This window comes from Corella eumyota, chromosome 4, assembly GCF_963082875.1.
Source record: "Corella eumyota chromosome 4, kaCorEumy4.1, whole genome shotgun sequence".
Taxonomy (NCBI): domain Eukaryota; kingdom Metazoa; phylum Chordata; class Ascidiacea; order Phlebobranchia; family Corellidae; genus Corella; species Corella eumyota.
In genome coordinates this window covers 12,540,025-12,561,151 of record NC_137493.1, presented here as the reverse complement: position 1 = coordinate 12,561,151, position 21,127 = coordinate 12,540,025, and the positions used below count along the sequence as shown (strand labels likewise).

Sequence of the window (21,127 nt, the reverse complement as noted above, 5' to 3'; positions counted from 1 at the left end):
TTAATAACAGAATTATTTGTTTGTTGATCTCGAATTGAAACCAAATTTCCACCATTTTTCTTACAAATATTCTCAGTATTTTCCACATTAAGTTGATTGTCTGATAAACTATATACAGTATCCCCAGTTCCAAATATGCTGTCACTGCAAGCTTAACAAACACACAAACATAATAAATTAATTTATGTAAAGGTTTGTTTTGTAATTACAGTATGTAGTAAGACAAAAAAATTGTAATATTAATTTTATGTCAAAACTTTCTTACCTCCTTTGCTTAGAGTTGAAATACATGAAATAATCAGCATATAAAGCAAAATATTATATGTCCCCATTACAGTTATTTTAAAACCTATCTGATTATCAAAATATTAATTACTTAAACAATAAAACATAACTTGTTCTTATTAGAAGAAAAAGATTATATATTGAAAAGCCGCATCAATAAAATTGAATACTTCCAATTTTGTTAAACACATTCCTAACATTTGCCTATCTGCACAACACAAGTTTGTTTAATACAAAAAACAATATTTTTAAATAACCCCCACACATATTTTGTTTAACTAACTGCTCAAATAAGACTTTACCTACACAATATTATACATTTATCCCCCACCAATAAGTAATCAGAATATAACTCAGTTAAGCTCATAGCCTATTAAAAGTGAATTGTAAATTACTAAACTCAAATAAACATCAGATTAATACAAAACATTCTTAATACCATTTAACAAACAAAAAACTAATAAAGTTTAATTAATTCATTAATATAGAAGTTATTACGAAGTACAGATATTAGTCATCACTTACAGAAAAAAAGTTTGCATGACTGTATATTAAAACATGCAGTCCTAAATAAACTGCTTTATCAACAAAAGCTTGTACAAAATTAGAATTTTTACCAAAATTTAAAAACAAAAAGGTTGTTTACAAATTATTATTAAAAATAAAAGTTAGAATCTAACAATCAGAATAGAAACAGTCACCTATTAGGAAAAAGTTTAAAAATAATTTATGCAGCGGTGGTTACTAATATTTCCTGCTTAGGCTATTAAAGGAACAATCAATATATTCAGTTTTTTGTAAACTTTCATAATTTTAAAAAATCACGTTTTTTTTTACTACAGTACTACAACCAGTTAAGTGTCCAACAAAGCTATGAGAGTGGGCAGGTGGTTTAAGTAAATAAAATTAAAAAGTCAAATGTGGCTTTTTAATTATAATTACTCAAATTGACAAACTTTGGGTACCAACAAAAACTAAAATATTAAAAAACACTGCGATTAAAATAAAAAAGTAAACAAAAGTTATCACCAAACAAAACAACAACAAAAATAAATGTTATATTTAGGGGCAGTATTTTTTATAAATAATTTCATGTATACAAAACTAAGAGAAATTAAAACACAAATTTAAATAAATATTAAAAAAGACATTTAGTCAATTCCTTATACAAGATTAAGTTCGACCAAGCTGGTGATCTAGAAACATGTTGAATTTTTCCTCAAACACGAAATCTAAAATTATAATTTTTGAATCATAAAAATATTTACATAAAATACAATTAAAGGATATATTTAAATTATTATTATGGCATAAAACTTTTATACCTACTTAAAACTTTGAACTGCTGAATCTATTTCTTAAAGGCTAGTTTTCATAAACAGAATTCTAAAAAAGAAAGAAAACATATATATGTTAAATTGTAATTTGGGTAGCCATGGTATTATTAACAATTTCTTTTCATTTTTTATGTTTACAGTTAACAATCAAAATAAGTACTTTTTGATTCCTCTTTCTTTAATTTTAAGTACATTTAAATGATAGGTATACAAATTAAAACTTAAATTCTTATATTTTTAGCCACAATAGAATTTTAATAATACCCAACAACTTGGACAGTTTAAAGTAGATCTAGATGCCAACATTTAAATGTTAAACAACAAAATATTTTAATTTTAATTATTAGGTTAACCTGATAAACTGATGTTGTGTTAACTACATTAGCATATGAGGATTCTGCTACTGAAGCAGCCCCTGTAAATTGTTACAAATTTAATTGTAGTTGAACTTACTCTAAGTATTTAAGGCATTCACAGCACTTACTCTAGTTAAATTTAAAATAAAATTAAGAGATTAATAATTAGTCTAAAATATTGAAACTAATTAATGTGGATTTAAATTTTACATAAACCACAATTATTTTAATAAAAATGCAATTTAGTTAATTTTGTTCAACTTAATTAATTTTGTACCAGATCGTGCAGCTGTTTGAGGTGCTTCTTTTGGTAAACTTAAGGATCTAAAATTTAATAAAATGTAAACAAGATGTAATTTATATTTTATTTATTTTTTTTACGAATTTAATCATTTATAACAACATGGATTTTTTACCTTATTTTCTTCATCAATATAATCACAACCACAACAAAAATTATTAACACAACAACTCCAACAACAGATCCAATTATAGCTCCTTTAGGAACAGATACTTCAGACTGATTACCATTTACACCTAAAATTTTTTTAAATAAAAATAGAAATGTAAAAATGAATGTTGTAAATGCTTGTAATTTTAGTAAAAATAATTAAGCCTTTTTTGATAAGACAAAATTAGATGCATGAGTTACTAAACATGTTTTGCAATAAACAGTTTTAATCTAAAAAAACTAGGTTTAACATAAAAAGTACAATAATATATAAACCTGTTTTACAAGTTCCATTTACATTTCCCCATTTTCCAAAACCATCACAAGAATTTGCTCTTATCTAAAACAAATAAATATTAAAACAATTGTATAATAAGAAAACTTTAATACAGTAAAATATAACTTACACTAAATGTAACAGTTGTGTTAGGATTGTAAATATTGAGGGGTATGTCAGTAGAATAAAAATTTTCCATTTTGTTTAATTTCTTAGAATCAAAAGTTCTCGCGTATTTTATATCATTATCACGACTTTCAATCTAAAAAAGATTTTCTTTTAAACTAAAACAAATTGTCAAATACAAAAAAAATATAATTTTGTTTTGGTAAATTCCTAACCTCATATGAAAGAATGTCATCCACATAACTAGTTGGTATTGGCCACTTGATAATACAATTAGGTTGGGTTGAATCAACATAAGATGACGTTATAACATCAGTAATTCCAAAACTGGTTGTAACACTTGAATATGATGTTACTGATTGACTACCACAATTACCTAGTTTTACTGTTACCTACAAACAATATACAAAAAGTGTATCATTTATCACTTTATTATAAGGCTACATTAATTGCAAAATATATACAATAATAAATTTATTACTTAAATTTATGTTTAATGTTTACCCTTGTTATGTAGGAAGTTCTAGGTGTTAAGCCATTAACAACAGCATAAGATTGGATATAACTGTATTGATTTGATAAAATTACACTCTGTGAGCCAGATACTAAAATATCCACCTAAAGTTTTATAAAAGTTAAAACTATTATCCAGTGTTTCCAATTGCGAATAAAATTAATTAACAACAAAAATTTTTTACTATCTTACTTGTACATTAAAGGTCAAGTTAGAATAGATTGATTGAAGGGACAATAAATTTGTACTCCAGGTTACATTAATAGAGTTAACATCACATTCTACAGGGTAAGATTGTGTGGTCACTAAAATATAAGTTTAAATTAAATTATTAACAATATTAAAGAAATTCAAATATTTTTTTATTTATAAGTTAAAAAATTTATTTACATTGATATTGGCAGGCAAAGTTGCATGTTTCTGTACAGTTTATTGGTATTAGATTCCAAGAACCATTTTCATAATGAAATGCTGTACACAGATAAGAAGGAGTTTGTGGTAATGTAAAGAAGTTAACTTGAGTTTGATCAGGCCAAACCCAGTTGTTATCTAAATATTTCGCTCCAACTATAACTCGAGTGTCTGGTATATCTATAGTAATTTAAATTGTATTGTTAAAGTTTTTTTATTCAACAATTTTAGGCAAAAAGTTTTATCATTTAAAACTGCATTAACATACAAATGTGCTTGAAAAAAATAATTACTAACTTATAATTGAAGTAAAATAATTAAAGGAACTTAATTAGCTACCATGTGATAAACTTGATATTTTATATTAAAAATTAAAATAAATTATTAATATAGTTTTTAACAACACTATTACCTGGAACAAAGATAGTTCCTTTTAACTTCACAAATCCTTCAATACCAAGACTTGAATCATCAGTGGCAGTTAACTTGGTGGAAAGGGGTTGAGTATTTCTAATTAAAAGATATCTTTTAAATGAATTGACATTATCGGAAGATCCAAAAAATTGAAAGTCAAAAACAGTTCGTCCTGTACATAGAGAATTAAATTTACTACAGAAAAAAAATACAACAAAAATTTTAATTTAGCTCACTTTTAACTTTTAAAAATTATTTTATATATAAATTTACCTTTAGCAGGTTCATCACCACAATTATAAGGTCTGGGTCCCACTGTTATACTCCATCTTGTAAATTGATATTGACAAAATGTAAGAAGTTGTGTAAATCCTGGTCTTGAACTAAATTTAAATAGCTTATTTGCAAAACAGTTTGATTTATTTAATTCTATTTATTGAAATTCCGAATTACAGTTACTACTTAATTACTATTAACCGCCACAGCCAGTTAGTTACAAACCTATTATAAAGATCAACATAAGCAATGTCTCCTAGACGTCTAGCACTCATCCAACCATCTATTTCTTCAGGTGATAAAGCATATCTATATCCTCTGCCTTCATCACTTAAATATCTAACTTGTTTGTAAAATATCCACACTCTTTGCAAACCTATAAGTAAAATAAAATCTGTACATATTAAAATGCAAAAACTATAATTAAAGTACACTTATTATATAAGTAATAAGAATTTGAAAGTTGATCATTTCTATTTTAAAGATCACAAAATGTTATCAGTTATTATTACATAAAAAACTTATAATTTACAATAAATTTGTGCAAATTGTTAAGCTTACATAAATTCGAACTTACCATTTCTATATTTGTTGTTAAGAAAATTAACAATGAAATCATTGGTTTGTTGATCTCGAATTGAAGCCGAATTTCCACCATTTTCTTGACAAAAATTTTCAGCATTTTCCACATTAAGTTGATTGTCTGATAAGTTGTATATAGTATCCCCAAATCCAACTTCGTTGTCACTACAAGCTTAAATAAATTATATAAAAATTATCAATTTTTTTTTTTTTTTTTTTAATTATAAAAGATAACTTTTATAAATTTTGTAATATTGAAAAGAGAAATAATAAAAAAAGAGTCAAAATCTTCTTCAGCACGTGCTTTAAAAGGGGAACTCCCCAAATTAATAGTTTTATTTTTTATTAAATATTATTATTTTAATGAATAAAATCATAATAAACTAAGTTAGTTGAGCTTTCAACAAATTTTTCGTGCAAGTTATTTATAAAAAACTATGCATAAAAATACTACACAGGTAGAAACAACTACAATAGTATACAAACCTACCTCCTTTACTATACGTTGAAATACAAAAAAGAATAAGCACATAGACCCAAAGACGATTCAACAAAGTCATATCAAGATTTAATACGATTTTAAGATATCTAATAAAAATACTTAGCCTACTGAAACAAAATAAAAAAATATTTAATTTTTTACCGTAACTGCTATAACATTAAGTAACATATATTTTCTAATAAAAATAGTATTTCTTGTTAGTGACAGCAGAAAGAAATAACACTTACAGAGTTTATTGATGCATTAGCCACACTTTCACAAAAGACACAAAAATGAAAACTGTCTCTACAATTAGTAACGAGAAGGTAAAATTGATATAATGTAGCAAATAAAGCTTTGTCAAAAAAAACGATAACTAAAAATAGTAAACCCACTAAATTATATTTTGTTTTTACAACCACCTTTACACCTAAACGCAGGTTTGTAAGATAACGCAACAAATAGATATACTAAGGGAATGCTACTTAGCGGAAAATATTTTTTGCTTTCGCTTTAAACTTAAGTAAAAAATAAAAAGCAAAATTTGTGCACCAATACGTAGAGAATAAAAAGCGTAAATAAAAAAACTAAAACCTTTAAACGTTTTACCTTTTTAGCAAAGATAATATTTATTAAAAAAAATGTTATTTACATAAATTCTTCACGGCGCGCAGTTTGTTCATCTTTGACCTATGCAAATATTACAAGTACACAACCCTTATTTTAATAGACTCCTTTACTGATATTTAAACGCTATTTAAAAGTTGTAATAATATACAATTTAACATCTTTAAAATATTAAATACCTTGCGTAATCTATGCATGGCCTAATGAGGCTTGCAACTTTAATGATTTATCATTAAAGTTAATACAAGAACTAAGTATTCCTGCACTTGCGTTGGTAGTGTTAAATTCTCCCAACAGGGGGTTTATAATAAGGTTAGCCCGAACGCAAGCCCCACTAGCAGAAATTATATGGCTCGCGCAAAACTTAACCGTTAAAAAATCGTACTGATTTATGTATTAAAAGACGCGATTGCAGTGTTTGGTAGTTGAATGTCTTACTATTTCGGTTGACATTTAAACGATACATATTCGAATTACGGCTTTATGTTAATTTTTTTAAACATATGATTGCTGGATAATGGCATTACTAATTTTTTTAAACATACGAGTATCTGCTTTAAATAACGAAAAGTGGTTTAACTGGATTAACATTTTTTAATTTAACCCTGCACATGAAAATAACAGCAGATAGCTACTGGTTTAAGACCACACTACAACATGACAATAAACATTTAAACTGTAAAGAGTTAACGCGAAAACAGACCCAACTAACAGAAATTATACAACTGGTTAGCTATACAATTTAACAACCTATAAAAAAGCTATCTTTAGTCAACCAACCTTAAATTTGAAATAATAAATAACTTGCGTAATGTATACATGGCCTGGGAAGGCTTGCAACTTTAAGTGATTCGTCATTTGTAAAGTTAAAACAAAAAACAGGAAGGAACAAATAAAATATAAAAATAGTTGCATGATATAAAAATTCTATAAACAAAGTATTCATGTAGTTGCTTGTGAATTACTTATTTTTTCTAATTGGGGTTTAAAAGTACAACAATATAAAAATTCAAAAAAAAGAATTGCTTTATAAGTATATATTTTCAATTTAATAAACAATGAAATTAAAAAAAAGCGTCTTTTTAATAATGTTTATTTGATTTAATAATCTAAAAGTTTATGCAAAAGACAAGTATTAGTCATGACTTAAAAAATAAAATAAATTTTGCATGACTGTATATTTAAATATGCTTTCTTGGACAAACTACATCATCAACAAATGCTTGTATAAAAAAAATTTGCAAAAAAGAAAAAAAAGCTTGTTTACAAACCTAACAATCAGATAAAAAAAGAACAGGCAAGACTTTTGCAGAACCTTAAAACACAAAAGCTTCAACAGAAATCTAGGTGGCCGTGGGTTTTTAATATTTTCTGCTTAGGCTATTAAAGGCACAATTAATCATTTAAGTTTTTGTATAATTTAATAAAAGATTTTAAAACATCAGAGTTTACCACAACCACATTAGTGTTCAGTAGTTATATGAAATTAGACAGGTTAGTTATGAAAATAAACATAAAAACCAAGATGTGACTCTTGTTATTATTTCTTAAGTTGACAGTCTTAGGCTATTTAAAAAAATTAAAAAAACACCCTAATTGTAACTCTTAAAAAATATTTAACCAATTTCTTATACCAGATGGTTGTTTGACTAATTGGTAATGTTAAAATTTTTCTAAAACACCAAAAACTAAGTCACAATACAAATTTAGAAATAGTTATTTCAAAAACAATTTAAGATACTTTTTTAAAGTATCATTTAAATAATTAAATTTTTATTCCTACTTAGAAAGTTAAACTGTTAAAGTTATTACTTAAATGGCTGAATTTCATAAACAGAATTCTAGGAAAAAAATACAAATTGTATGTTAAAAGGTAAACGTTAAACAGTTTGATAGTAATGAAGTTTCAGGGTGCATAAAGATTTTTTGATAATTCTTCTTTAATTTTTATCACATTTAAATAACATACATAAAAACCTGGCGCAGTTAAGGTAGAAGACAACATTCAAATGTAAAACAATAAAATATTTTAATTATAATTTTTAATAAACATAGCATGTTGTAAATGCTTGAAATTTTAGTAAAAATTATTTAGGCTTTTCTAACTAGACACGTTTTGTAATAAACAGTTTTAAATACTTTAATTTTTCATATCTAGGTTTAGACTGAAATGATCAAGTACAATAATATACCAGTTTTACAAGTTCCATTTACATTTCTCCATTCTCCAAAACCCTCACAAGACCTTGCCCTTATCTGAAACAAATAAATATTAAAACCAATTGTATAATAAGATAACTTTAATACAGTAAAATATAACTTACACTAAATGTAACAGTTGTGTTAGGATTGTAAATGTTGAGGGATATGTCAGTAAAGTAAAAATTTTTGATTTTGTTTAATCATTTAAAATCAAAATTTCTTCCATAAATAATATCAGTACCACGACTTAATATCTAGAAAACATTTTTGTATAAACTAAAATAAATTGTGAAGTACAAACAAAAAAACTAAAAATTTTGTTTATGATATAAAATTGGTTACCTCCTATGAAACATTGTCATCCACGTAACTAGTTGGTATTGTCCATTTGATAATACAATTAGGTTGAGTTGAATCAACATAAGATGAAGTTATGACATCAGGAATTCCAAAACTGGTTGTAACACTTGAGTTTGATGTGACTGATCGACTACCACAATTACCTAATGTTACTGTTACCTACCAGCAACATATAAGAATCAGATAATTTATCACTTTAATAAAAGTTTACATTAATTTAAAAAATATACACAATAATAATTTTTATTACTTTAATTTATATTTATTCTTTACCTTTGTTATGTAGGAAGTTCTTGGTGTTAAGCCATTAACAACAGCATAAGATTGGTAATAACTGTATTGATTTGATAAAATTACACTCTGTGCGCCAGATAATAAAATATTCCCCTAAAGTATTATAAAAGTTAAAACTATTACCCAGTATTTTCAATTGCAAATAAAATAAATTACTTTGCTTCTTAACAACAAAGTTTTTTACTAACTTACTTGTACATTTAAGGTCAAGTTAAAATAGATTGATTGAAGGGACACTAAATTTGTACTCCAGGTTACATTAATAGAGTCACCATCACATTGTACAGGATAAGCTTGTGTGGTCACTAAAAATATAAGTTTAAATTAACTTACCAACAATATTATCTACAAATTTGATAACCATTTTTTATTCATTTTTATAAAGTTAATTTACATTGATATTGGGAGGCAAAGTTGTATGTTTTTGCACAGGTAATTGGTATTAGATTCCAAGAACCATTTTGATAATGAAATGCTGTGCACAAATTAGAAGGAGCTTGTGGTAATGTAAAGAAGTTAACTGGAGTTTGATCAGGCCAAACCCAGTTGTTATCTGAATACTTTGCTCCAATTATTACAAGAGTTTCTGGTATATCTATAACATTTTTATTAGTAATGTTAAAAATATTTTTTATTTCAACATAAAATGATATCATATACCAAACAACTATTTCTATAAATAAATGAACTCTTCTACTTTTGGTTTAAAAAGTTAAAAAACAGACAATTAATACACTTTTTTATTGTATATTTATAGTTTACCAAAACTTTACAACTTAAATAAATAAAAGAACTAACAAAGATACGAATTAAAATGGTCAATATTTTCTGTTATAAATTTAAATGATTTTATTTATTTTTTTAAAAACAATATTACCTGGAACAAAGATAGTATTCTGCAACCTTACAAATCCCTCAATACCAAGACTTGAATCATCAGTGGCAGTTGGAAAATGGTTGAGTATTTCTATTTAAAGGATATCTTTTCAATGAGTTAATATTATCACGAGATCCAAAAAATTGAAAGTCAAAAACAGTTTGTCCTGAATAAAGAGATTAAAGTTTATTGTATTTATATACTATTAATTATTTAAAAAGTTATTGGCAATTTTTTCATGTTTAATTTTTTTTATCTAGGTTATAAATATTGAATATTTACTACAAAAAATTAAAATAACAAAAATATAATAATGGGGCAAGTAGATTTGTTTACCATCGCCAGGTTCGTCAACACAATTATCGGGTCTATCCCCCACTGTTATATGCCACCTTGTAAATTGAAATTGACAAAATATAAGAGGTTGTGTAAATCCAGGTCTTGAACTAAAAATACTTTTTTTAAATTTTCATAGATTTAAAATACAATTTGACAATTAAATTTTTTTTAGACTTTTAGTATACTAAACCTTATATAAAGATCAACATAAGCAATGTCTCCTAGGCGTCCAGCACTCATCGAACCATCTATTTCTTCAGGTGATAAAGCATATCTGTATCCTCGACCCTGTTCATGTGGTTGATTCTGCACTCTTTTGTAAAATATCCACACTCTTCGTACACCTATAAAATAAATATTAATCTATATATTAAAAAGCAAAAACCCATTTTTTAAGTAGCCTACATCTTCAAAATTAATAGGAACATAAAATTTTATTATTTGACCATTTTAATGCTAAGGTGCAAACTGTTAATCATACATATGAATTTAAACTTACCATTTCTATATTTGTTGTTAATAAGAGTGACAATGAAATCATTTGTTTGTTGATTTCGAATTAAAGCCAAATTTCCACCATTTTCCTTGCAATTATTCTCAGCATTTTCCACATTAAGTTGATTGTCTGATAAACTGTATATAGTATCTTCAATTCCAACTATGCTGTTACAGCATGCTATGTAAACATCAACACAATATGATAGGTTACTTATGCAAAGGTTTGTTTTGTAATTACAGGTATGTAGCAAGACGAAAAGTTAAGACAAAAAAGTTGTAATATTATTGTGTTGTCAAAAATTTCTTACCTCCTTTACTTAAAGTTGAAATACATAAAATAATCAGTAAGAAGTCCAAAAGGCTATATATCACCATAACAGTTACTTTACATTTTTCTCTTATAATCAATAAAACATAACTAAAAAAGAATATATATTAATAAGCCGCAGCAATAAAAATAATACTTCAAACTTTATTAGACACATTCCTTACATTGGACTGTCTACATGAAACAAGTTTGTTTAATAAAAAAAAAATTTCTTTTAAATGAGCACATATTTTAAATACCCAACTGCTTAAATAAGACTATACCTACAAAATATCATAAATTCCATCAATAAGTAATTAAAATAAAAATCAGTTTAGCTCATAGCCTACTAAAATCAATTGTGAACTAGTAAACTAAAATAAACAATGAATTAATACAAAATATTCTTAATACCGTTTAACAAACAAAAGACTTTAAAAACTATCTTCTAATTGTGTTTATTTGATTCATCAATCTAAAAGTTTATGCAAAGGACAATTATTAGTTATAACCTTAAGAATAAAAGAAAGTTACATCATTAACAAAAGCTTGAATAAAATTAGAATTTTCGCAAAAAAAAGATTGTTTACAAATTATTATTGAAAATTAAAATCAAAATCCAACAATCAGATAAAAATAAAAAGAGACACCCTTGGCAATACATTAACAGCACAAAAGCTTTAAAGGAAATCTAGGTGGCTGTGGGTTATTAATATTTCCTGCTAAGGTTATTAAAGTCACAATCAATACTTTCAGTTTTTTGTACAATTTTATAAAAGATTATATAATATCAGAGTTTTTTACATTCGAACTACAACCACTTTAGTGTCTAGTAGAATAACAAAATTAAGTAAGGGGGTATTAAAATAAAAATAAAACCAAATTGTGGCTTTTTATTTATAATTATTCAATTTGACATACTTAGGCTATCAACAAAAATGTAAATACAAAAATTAAAAACACTATAACTGGCAAAAATTAAAAACACTATAACTAAATAATTAGTTAATCAAATCAAAAAGAAAACAAATTCAAAATTAAGGGTTATTTTTATGAAATATTTTATATATTAAAATTATTTATTGAAAAATAAAGTAATTTTGGTTTTTAAGATATATATTTAACCATTTCCTTATACTAGGCGATTGTTAGACCAATCTGGTGATGTTAAAATTTTCCTAAAACAAAAAAACTAAATTCAAAAAAATATTTATTTAAAAATTGTTCAAATAATTATTTAAAGTATATAACAATGTAATAATTTATTACCTATTCAGAAGTTTAAACTGATAAAGTTATTACTTAAAGTGCTGGTTTTCATAAACAGAATTCTAAAAAAAAATATATAAAATTTAAGTTAAAAAGTAAATGTTTAACAGTTTTATCGTACACTAATTGTTTTTTTTTGAAAAACATACAAAAAACTTGTGCTATAATGTAAAAGACACCATTAAAATCTGTAACAATATATTATTTTTCAACCTGATTAACTGCTGTTGTGTTAATTACATTAGCATATGAAGATTCTGCTAATGGTACAGAAGCAGCACCTGTAAATCATTTAGTTAGTCAATTCAACAGATAAACAATATAATAAAATGGTTAAAGTAAATAAAAAGATTAAATGCAGTTAAATTTAAAATAAATTACAGAAATTTATTTTGTTGTTTTGTTTAAACTTAATTAAATTCATACCAGGTCGTGTAGCAGTTCGAGGTGCTTCTTTTGTTAAAGTTGAAGACCTTATATTAAGAAAAATAAATATTGAGTAATTTAAAAATTGTCCTGTTAATAACGAAAATAATTTTCATCAATTTTTTACTTTCGTTTTAACAAAAAAATATTTAAAAACTATGATTATTACAAGATAAGACATTTCACCTTTGTTTTCTTATCAATATAACCACAACCACAACAAGAATGATAAACACAAATACACCAAAAACAGATCCAATTATATCTCCCTTACAGACATTTATTGGATGCATACCTAGACATGTTTAGAGAAAACAGTTTGTGATACTTTAAACTTCCATAACTAGGTTAAGCCAAAAAAAAAATACAATAATATATAAACCTGGTTTACAAGTTCCATTTACATTTCCCCATTCTCCGAAACCATCACAAGAAATTGCTCTTATCTAAAACAAATAAAATATTAGGGACAAATTGTATTTATAATAAACAAAATTAATTAAAATATAACTTACACTAAATGTAACAGTTGTGTTAGGATTGAAAATATTGAGGGATATGCCAGTAAAATAAAAATTTTCCATTTTGTTTAATTTCTTAGAATCAAAAGTTCTCGCATATTTTATATCATTACCACGACTTTCAATCTAAAAATAATATTTTATAAACTAAAATATATTTTCAAAATAAAAACACAAAAAAGAAAACATTTATTTTCATTTAAAAAAGCTTAAGATATTAAATGACTTACCTCATATGAAATAATGTCATCCACATAACTAGTTGGTATTGGCCACTTGATAATACAATTAGGTTGAGTTGAATCAACATAAGATGAAGTTATGACATCAGGAATTCCAAAACTGGTTGTAACACTTGAATATGATGTTACTGATTGGCTACCACAAATACCAAGTGTTACTGTTACCTACAAACAATATACAAGAATTGTATTATTTATCACTTTAATATAAGGCTACATTATTTGCAAAATATATACAATAATAAATTTATTACTTAAATTTATGTTTAATGTTTACCCTTGTTATGTAGGTAGTTCTAGATGTTAAGCCAGTAACAACAGCATAAGATTGGTAATAACTGTAGTGATTTGATAAAATTACACTCTGTGAGCCAGATAATAAAATATCCCCCTAAAGAATTATCAAAGTTAAAACTATTATCTAGTGTTTCCCATTGCGAATAAAATAAATTACTTTGCTTCTTAACAACAACAATTTTTTAATAACTTACTTGTACATTTAAGGTCAAGTTAGAATAGATTGATTGAAGGGACAATAAATTTGTACTCCAGGTTACATTAATAGAGTTACTATCACATTGTACAGGGTAAGCTTGTGTGGTCACTAAAATATAAGTTTAAATTAAATTATTAACAATATTAAGGAAATTCGAATATTTTTTTATTTATAAGTTAAAAAGTTTATTTACATTGATATTGGCAGGCAAAGTTGTATGTTTCTGCACAGTTTATTGGTATTAGATTCCAAGAACCATTTTCATAATGAAAAGCTGTGCACAAATTAGAAGGAGTTTGTGGTAATGTAAAGAAGTTAACTGGAGTTTGATCAGGCCAAACCCAGTTGTTATCTAAATATTTCGCTCCAACTATAACTCGAGTGTCTGGTATAACTAAAAAAAAAAATTGTAACGTCAGAAAAGTTTTTCATTTAAACATTTCTTAAAAAAATGTAATGCCATTAAAAATATAAAAAACAAACAAATCATTTTTATAAAAAATATTTACTAACTTAGTTTCTTTACCGAAATTTTCCATTTTTACATAGGTTTGACTTAAATTTATAGCCTACATACTCTTACATCATAAAAAACTAAAACTTTACAAAGACTAAAAAAATAGGAATTAACTTAGATACTAACTGATAGGCCTAATATTTGACATTATAAAACTAATTATTTATTTAGTTTTTTTTAAAACAGTTTTACCTGGAACAAATATAGTTCCCACTAAGTGTACAAATCCTTCAATACCCAGACTTGAATCATCAGTAGCAGTTAACTTGATGGAATAAGGTTGACTATTTCTAAGTAAAAGATATCTTACCAACGAACTAACATTATTTAGTGATCCAAAAAATTGAAAGTCGAAAACAGTTTGCCCTGTAAAAAGAGATTTAAATTTTTTGTATATTTTATATTATTAACCATTTAATTCGTTTTTTCATTATCAACAATTAGTGTTTTGTTACAATATTTTTAAAATATTAACATATATTTACCTTCAGCAGGCTCATCACCACAATTATTAGGTCTATCCCCCACTGTTATACTCCACCTCATAAAATTAAACTGGCAAAATGTAAGAGGTTGTGTAAATCCTGGTCTTGAACTAAAATGTAAAATATTTCAATGGAAAAATATTTTGGTTGATTCTATTTTTACAAAGATTAACTAAGTCGCATAATTGTAATGCAATTTACTTACCATGGATCAAATTACAATTTAATTAATATTATATGCCTACTTATTATATAATGAACAACAAACCTGTTATAAAGATCGACATAAGCAATGTCCCCTAGACGACCAGCACTCATCCAACCATATATTTCTTTAGGTGATAAGGCATATCTGTATCCTCTACCCTGTTCATGTGGTAGATTCTGCACTGTTTTGTAAAATATCCACACTCTTTTAACACCTATAAAATAAATACTAATCTATATATTAGAAACAAATAAAATAATATTAAGATATTTTATGTAATATATAAGAATATAAAAGTTAATTATTTAGGCCATCATAATACTAGGGTTACAAAAAGTTTAACTTAGATAATTACTTACAACTTAAATTCAATAAATTAAAACTGATAAGCATATGAATTTAAACTTACCATATCTGTATTTGTTGTTAATAAGATTAATAATAGAATTATTTGTTTGTTGATTTTGAATTGAAACCAAATTTCCACCATTTTCCGCACAAAAATTCTCAGCATTTTTCACATTAAGTTGATTGTCTGATAAACTATATACAGTATCCCCAGTTCCAAATATGCTGCCTTTGCAAGCTTAACAAACACACAAATATAATAAATTTATTTATGTAAAGGTTTGTTTTTTAATAACATATGTAGTAAGACGAAAAGTTAAGACAAAAAAGTTGTAATATTAATTTTTATGCCAAAACTTTCTTACCTCCTTTGCTTAAAGTAGAAATACATAAAATAATCAGCATATAAAGTAAAATATTATATGTCCCCATTACAATTACTTTGAAACCTACCTGATAATCAAAATATTAATTACTTAAACAATAAAACAAAACTAATTCTTATTACAAAAAAATTATATGTTTAATAAGCAACAGCAATGAAAAATCATACTTTTAACTTTGTTAAACACATTTGCCCATCCATGACACAAGTTTGTTTAATATAAAAGAAAATATATTTGTTTAAATAAACCCCCACACATATTTTGTTTAACAAACTGCTTAAATAAGGCTTTACCTACACAATATTATGCATACATCCCACTGATAAGTATTTAGAATATAAATCAGTTGGGCTCGTAGCCCACTAAAATGAATTGTAAAAGTATTAGTCATGACTTAAAGAAAGTTTGCATGAGTGTATATTTATAAATGCTTTCTTAAACAAACTACATCATCACCAAATAAATGCATAAAATTAAAATTTTTGCAAAATGAAAAACATAGAGATTGTTTACAGATTATTATTGAAAATTAAAATCTAACAATACGGTGAAGTAAGAACAGGCGCAACGTTTGTAAAACCTTAACTGCACAAAAGCTTCTGTGGGTTAATAATATTTCCTGTTTATGCTATTAAAGTCACAATTAATACTTTATGTTTTTCAATAAGAGTTAAGTTTTTAAATAATATATTTTAAATAAGAGTTTTTTACTTTCACATCACAGCATCTTCAAGGCATTATAATTGTTTAGAACACGATGCGACAAATAGTCTTCTAGATCAACAACGAACAATAATTTTATACAAGCCCTCCATCAAAAATGCACAATCGCTAGATAAAAAATAGATAAAAAGATACAAACCAAATAAAAGAACAAAACGATCAGTAAATAATATGAAATATTTTCTGCTTTATTTCCAATGTTGTTAAGAAAAAAAATCAAAATGGCAAGAAAGAAATAAAACCATAAACGTCTTCCTTATTTAGCAAAAGTTCGTTTTATGTATTTACGAGAACAATTTTATTCACAAACAAAGTGAGCAATCAACTAGTTTTCCTAAAACACAAACCCTAAATTATAAATCCATATTTAAAATATAGCCAAGTTGTAATTAAACTACAAAACTTACATGATTATTATAATAAATAGTTGCATCTATAAGTTGAAACGATAGTTTTCATAAATAGCATTCTAAAAAGATAAATAACGCATTGTAGAAAAAAAAATTTTTTATAACATTTCGTACTAATAGAGGTTACAAATGGTTTAGATTAAAAATGAAAGTTGTTTTAAAAATTAGTTGTTATGGTAGCAAGCAAAAAAAGGAATTGTAAAGGTTACTATGAAATTAGGTTTGCAAAATAACCCAATTTCACAAATCTGCTCAACTATGCAACGCAAAGTTAATAACTTATTAGCAAGAAACGTTTAGTAAATTTGTGTTTTTGAAAGTTATAAAATAATTCTTGTGTCAATTGCATGTGTTAAATTTCGATTACTTTACCTTTGCATGAAAATTTGAGTTGAGTGCATAACTCACAGCAGTTAAATTATTTACCAGAATCGAAGTTAATTTTTTTTATTGACATAATGATTTTCTAAATTTAAATAAACCAAAACCAACCTGATTTACTGCAGTTGTGTTAACTACATTAGCATATGGAGATTCCAACACCATACCGGTATCTACAAAATTATAAAAAAGCCCTTTTTAACATAAGTTTGATATGCATAAGGTTTAAACACAATTAAATAAATACTTAGTGCATTACTAATGATTATTAAAACAATTAATATAATTTTTTTGTTAATACCAAAAACCGTTTTACCAGTTTGTGAAGGTCTCTGCATGATTTCATTTTTTCGAAACCTAAAAAAATACTTGATTTAAAAAAAATTTATTTTTATTTTAAAACAAAGAATTTTACCTTTTCTTTACCATCCAAATAACCACCATAATAATAACTAACACTACAACCACCACAACAATAGAAGCAATTATTGCTCCTTTAGACACAACAGTTCCAGATTTACCATCACTTTCACCTAAACAATTTTCAAATGCATAAAAGAATCAAACAACAAAAATACATGCAGCTTTAAAAATGATGAGACCATAAATTATAAAATTCAGTTACAACTACTTGATGCTATAGCATAGGTCCAATAGTTCTAACATAGGTCTAAAAAATTAAAAAATTAAGTTAATAAGTACATGTTTGTGTAATCACTGTTACGCTTAATCATTTGGTATAATATGTAACAAGAATTAGCATTTAAGAAATGCAAAAAAAAACAAGTTAACCTGTTTTTATTATTTTAATTGGTGAAACACAAGTTCCATTTACATTTTCCCATTCTCTGAAGCCCTCACAAGAACTTGCTCTTATCTAAAACAACATTTCATGCCAAAATAAAATATCTTTTCATTTAAATATATTGTCTTGAAAAAAATAAAGTTTAGCCTAAATGTATTAACAGCTACCCTAAATGTAACAGTTTTGTTATAATTATGAACATCTAAAGGTATTTCCATAAAGTATTCATTTTCCATTGTAGTTAATGAGCTAGGATTAATGGCAATCAATGATGTATTTGTGTTGCTTTGCCCTTCAATCTAAATCCAAAATAAAATATTATTTTAACTCTACTTATGAATATTTAACATTATTTCTATTATTTACTTACCTCATACAATAAAATATTACCCGCATAACTAGTTGGTATTGGCCACTTGATAATACAACTAGGTTGAGTTGAATCAACATAAGATGAAGTTATGACATCAGGAACTCCAAAACTGGTTGTAACACTTGAATTTGATTTTACTGATTGACTACCACAATTACCTAGTGTTACTGTTACCTACAAACAAAACACAAAAATAGTATCATTTGTCACTTTAATATAAGGCTACATTAATTGTAAAAAAAAAACAATAATAATTTTATTACTTAAATTTGTGCTTAATGTTTACCCTTGTTATGTAGGTAGTTCTAGGTGTTAAGCCACTAACAATTATTAAAACACACAAAGGGTTAATCTGAGATAAAACTTACTTGGGAGTTATACCTTAATTTTGTAAATCAACTGTAACTTATGTTTAAAAAAAAACTTATTAAAAAAATTCTAAAACAGAAAGTGATGTCACTCTAGTAGATTATAGTGCAAAAATGGTATTAACGCTGTTTTAAAACCTGCTTTGGCAATGTTATCTTTTTTCGTAATAATTTTAAGTATATAATTTTATTTTAATAAAATTAGCAAAATGAATAAAATTATAATCCTATAACGACACATATGTTATTATAAAAGTTAAATGCCCTTGAACCTTAATGTTTAACATGTTAATAAGTTTTTGATTAATTATAAATTTTTGCCTATTAAATATAGTTTGTCTTTAAAATACAGTTGTTTAATTAACAAAATTATCAATTAAAACATTCTAAATTTTATTTTATACTTACCATAATCAGGATTAGCTACACAATGCGATGGTTTTGTTTTAACTGCAATACTCCACCTTTGATTTTGAGAATGGCAAAATATAAAAGGTTGTGTAAATCCGGATCTTGAACTGGAATTTTGATAGTATATTATGTTGTAGGTTTGAAAAAAAAGTATTGTAATTTTTAAATAAACCTTTTATAAAGATCAACATGAGCAATATCTCCTAGATGTCCAGCACTCATCCAACTATCTGTTTCTTCAGGTGATAAAGCATATCTGTATCCTCGACCCTGTTCATGTGGTTGATTCTGTATTCTTTTGTAAAATATCCACACTCTTTGTACACCTATAAAACAAATATTAATCTATATATTAGAAACAAATAAAATAATATTAATTATTTTATGTAATATATAAGAATATATATGTTTATCATTTATGCCACTATAGTACTAGGGTTACAAAAAGTTAAAATTAGATATATATTTACATTTTAAAATCAATAAGTTGAACATGTTAAGCGTATGCATTTAAACTTGCCATTTCTGTATTTGTTGTTAATAAGATTAATAACAGAATTATTTGTTTGTTGATCTCGAATTGAAACCAAATTTCCACCATTTTTCTTACAAATATTCTCAGCATTTTCCACATTAAATTGATTGTCTAATAAACTGTATATAGTATCCCCAATTCCAACTACGTTGTCACTACAAGCTTAATAAATATTAAAACATTTTTAGGAGTGTAAACTGATATTGTTTAATCTTTATGGCCAAGTCCACGTGGTAATAATAAAATGGGGCTTCCCTAATTTAATAGTTAATTTAAAGCCGACTTAAAAAAAAAATTAAATAAATAAATCAATTCTTACCTCCTTCACTTAAAGTTGCAATATATAAAATAATTAAAATTAGCTTATAAATCCAACACATATTATGTAGCTTTACATCAATATTTTTCATGTTTTTACGACAAATACACTACAGTGGAAAAAACATAAAACTTGGGTAATGCTAATATATAAGATTAAAGCAGAGTCTTATATATAGTTTTGGAATTGTAACTTCCTATTATTCATCGGTAAATCAATACTAAGCATAGAGGAAGATAAATACTACACAAATATTTATTAAGTAATACGAACTGTTAACTTATAGCCTAATGTTCTCTAAATAAGTTAGTTCAACTTAAGACCTCTGAAATTGTATCTCTAATAGGCAACAATAAAACCTACAAATTTTCTATAAATTTAATGCGAAACCTGTTTATCTTTTCTACTAAATGGTACCTAGCTAAGCCACCAGTATAATAGTTGATGTAACTTTTATAATAAAAACGTAATAATAATTAACGTTTACAGTAGCCTTAAAAGGCAAAAAATTGCCAAATAATACAAAATTCCATTACTTTTAATATCATTCTCAACATCTAAACTGACTTATATACAAACTTTCATTTTAAATTAATATGCCAATACATTGTAATAAGTTTGTACTATAGACAACTCGTGACTCATTTTTTTAAGTCTGTTGCATGAATTGTCTAGATAGATGTATGCATGTAACCTACTATACTTCCTTGTAATACGTAAGTAACATCAAAAGGTCAATAAAAAAATTTCGAAGTTTCATCAAAACATTTCGAAGTTTCATCAATAAACCTTTTACTAGCTATAAAAATAAATCTCAAACAAAGTATATTGATTTCTACCCTTATTTAAATATTTAATATGACCCGAAAGCAATTTACGTATTCTTGGAT

The 21,127-nt window shown here is 25.5% G+C and overlaps 6 protein-coding genes across 9 annotated transcripts; all 6 read right to left on the bottom strand.

Annotated features, from left to right (window-relative positions):
- Positions 1-928: 928 nt before the first annotated feature.
- On the bottom strand, positions 929-5,589 carry LOC145750868 (uncharacterized). The gene is made up of 16 exons (XM_082566940.1): positions 5,520-5,589; positions 5,025-5,201; positions 4,673-4,823; positions 4,445-4,554; positions 4,170-4,343; positions 3,737-3,937; positions 3,539-3,651; positions 3,337-3,450; positions 3,048-3,224; positions 2,837-2,968; positions 2,706-2,769; positions 2,395-2,515; positions 2,256-2,302; positions 1,976-2,037; positions 1,615-1,671; positions 929-1,517 (listed from the first exon to the last, which is right to left on the bottom strand). Exons 1-15 carry the CDS (start codon positions 5,587-5,589, stop codon positions 1,651-1,653), a joined length of 1,734 nt encoding a protein of 577 aa, XP_082423066.1. The 3' UTR covers positions 929-1,517; positions 1,615-1,650.
- Positions 5,590-7,977: 2,388 nt separating this feature from the next.
- On the bottom strand, positions 7,978-9,649 carry LOC145750867 (uncharacterized). Its single transcript, XM_082566939.1, has 5 exons — positions 9,388-9,649; positions 9,186-9,298; positions 8,973-9,086; positions 8,682-8,858; positions 7,978-8,393 (listed from the first exon to the last, which is right to left on the bottom strand). Exons 1-4 carry the CDS (start codon positions 9,647-9,649, stop codon positions 8,685-8,687), a joined length of 663 nt encoding a protein of 220 aa, XP_082423065.1. The 3' UTR covers positions 7,978-8,393; positions 8,682-8,684.
- Positions 9,474-11,082, bottom strand: LOC145751175 (uncharacterized). Its single transcript, XM_082567275.1, has 6 exons — positions 11,016-11,082; positions 10,709-10,885; positions 10,400-10,553; positions 10,207-10,316; positions 9,871-10,036; positions 9,474-9,588 (listed from the first exon to the last, which is right to left on the bottom strand). Exons 1-5 carry the CDS (start codon positions 11,080-11,082, stop codon positions 9,930-9,932), a joined length of 615 nt encoding a protein of 204 aa, XP_082423401.1. The 3' UTR covers positions 9,474-9,588; positions 9,871-9,929.
- A 355-nt stretch (positions 11,083-11,437) lies between these two features.
- On the bottom strand, positions 11,438-14,507 carry LOC145750866 (uncharacterized). The gene is made up of 12 exons (XM_082566938.1): positions 14,495-14,507; positions 14,162-14,362; positions 13,964-14,076; positions 13,750-13,863; positions 13,461-13,637; positions 13,225-13,356; positions 13,092-13,155; positions 12,896-13,004; positions 12,710-12,756; positions 12,497-12,564; positions 12,284-12,345; positions 11,438-12,192 (listed from the first exon to the last, which is right to left on the bottom strand). The coding sequence occupies exons 1-11, from the start codon at positions 14,505-14,507 to the stop codon at positions 12,313-12,315; spliced, it is 1,071 nt and encodes a 356-aa protein (XP_082423064.1). The 3' UTR covers positions 11,438-12,192; positions 12,284-12,312.
- LOC145750348 (uncharacterized) lies at positions 14,226-19,694 on the bottom strand. Of its 4 annotated transcripts, none has more exons than XM_082566363.1 (10): positions 19,556-19,694; positions 19,381-19,490; positions 18,602-18,778; positions 18,399-18,530; positions 18,219-18,303; positions 17,842-17,959; positions 17,743-17,783; positions 17,538-17,599; positions 17,043-17,104; positions 15,662-15,764 (listed from the first exon to the last, which is right to left on the bottom strand). In XM_082566363.1, the coding sequence occupies exons 2-9, from the start codon at positions 19,381-19,383 to the stop codon at positions 17,069-17,071; spliced, it is 654 nt and encodes a 217-aa protein (XP_082422489.1). In that variant the 5' UTR covers positions 19,384-19,490; positions 19,556-19,694; the 3' UTR covers positions 15,662-15,764; positions 17,043-17,068. The 4 variants fall into 4 exon arrangements, 3 of the variants coding, with proteins under 3 accessions (XP_082422489.1, XP_082422487.1, XP_082422488.1); XM_082566361.1 differs by having other exon boundaries at positions 15,667-16,969; XM_082566362.1 differs by having other exon boundaries at positions 15,667-16,743.
- On the bottom strand, positions 19,546-20,341 carry LOC145750865 (uncharacterized). The gene is made up of 3 exons (XM_082566937.1): positions 20,238-20,341; positions 19,904-20,080; positions 19,546-19,709 (listed from the first exon to the last, which is right to left on the bottom strand). Exons 1-3 carry the CDS (start codon positions 20,326-20,328, stop codon positions 19,546-19,548), a joined length of 432 nt encoding a protein of 143 aa, XP_082423063.1. The 5' UTR covers positions 20,329-20,341.
- Between the last annotated feature and the right edge of the window lie 786 nt (positions 20,342-21,127).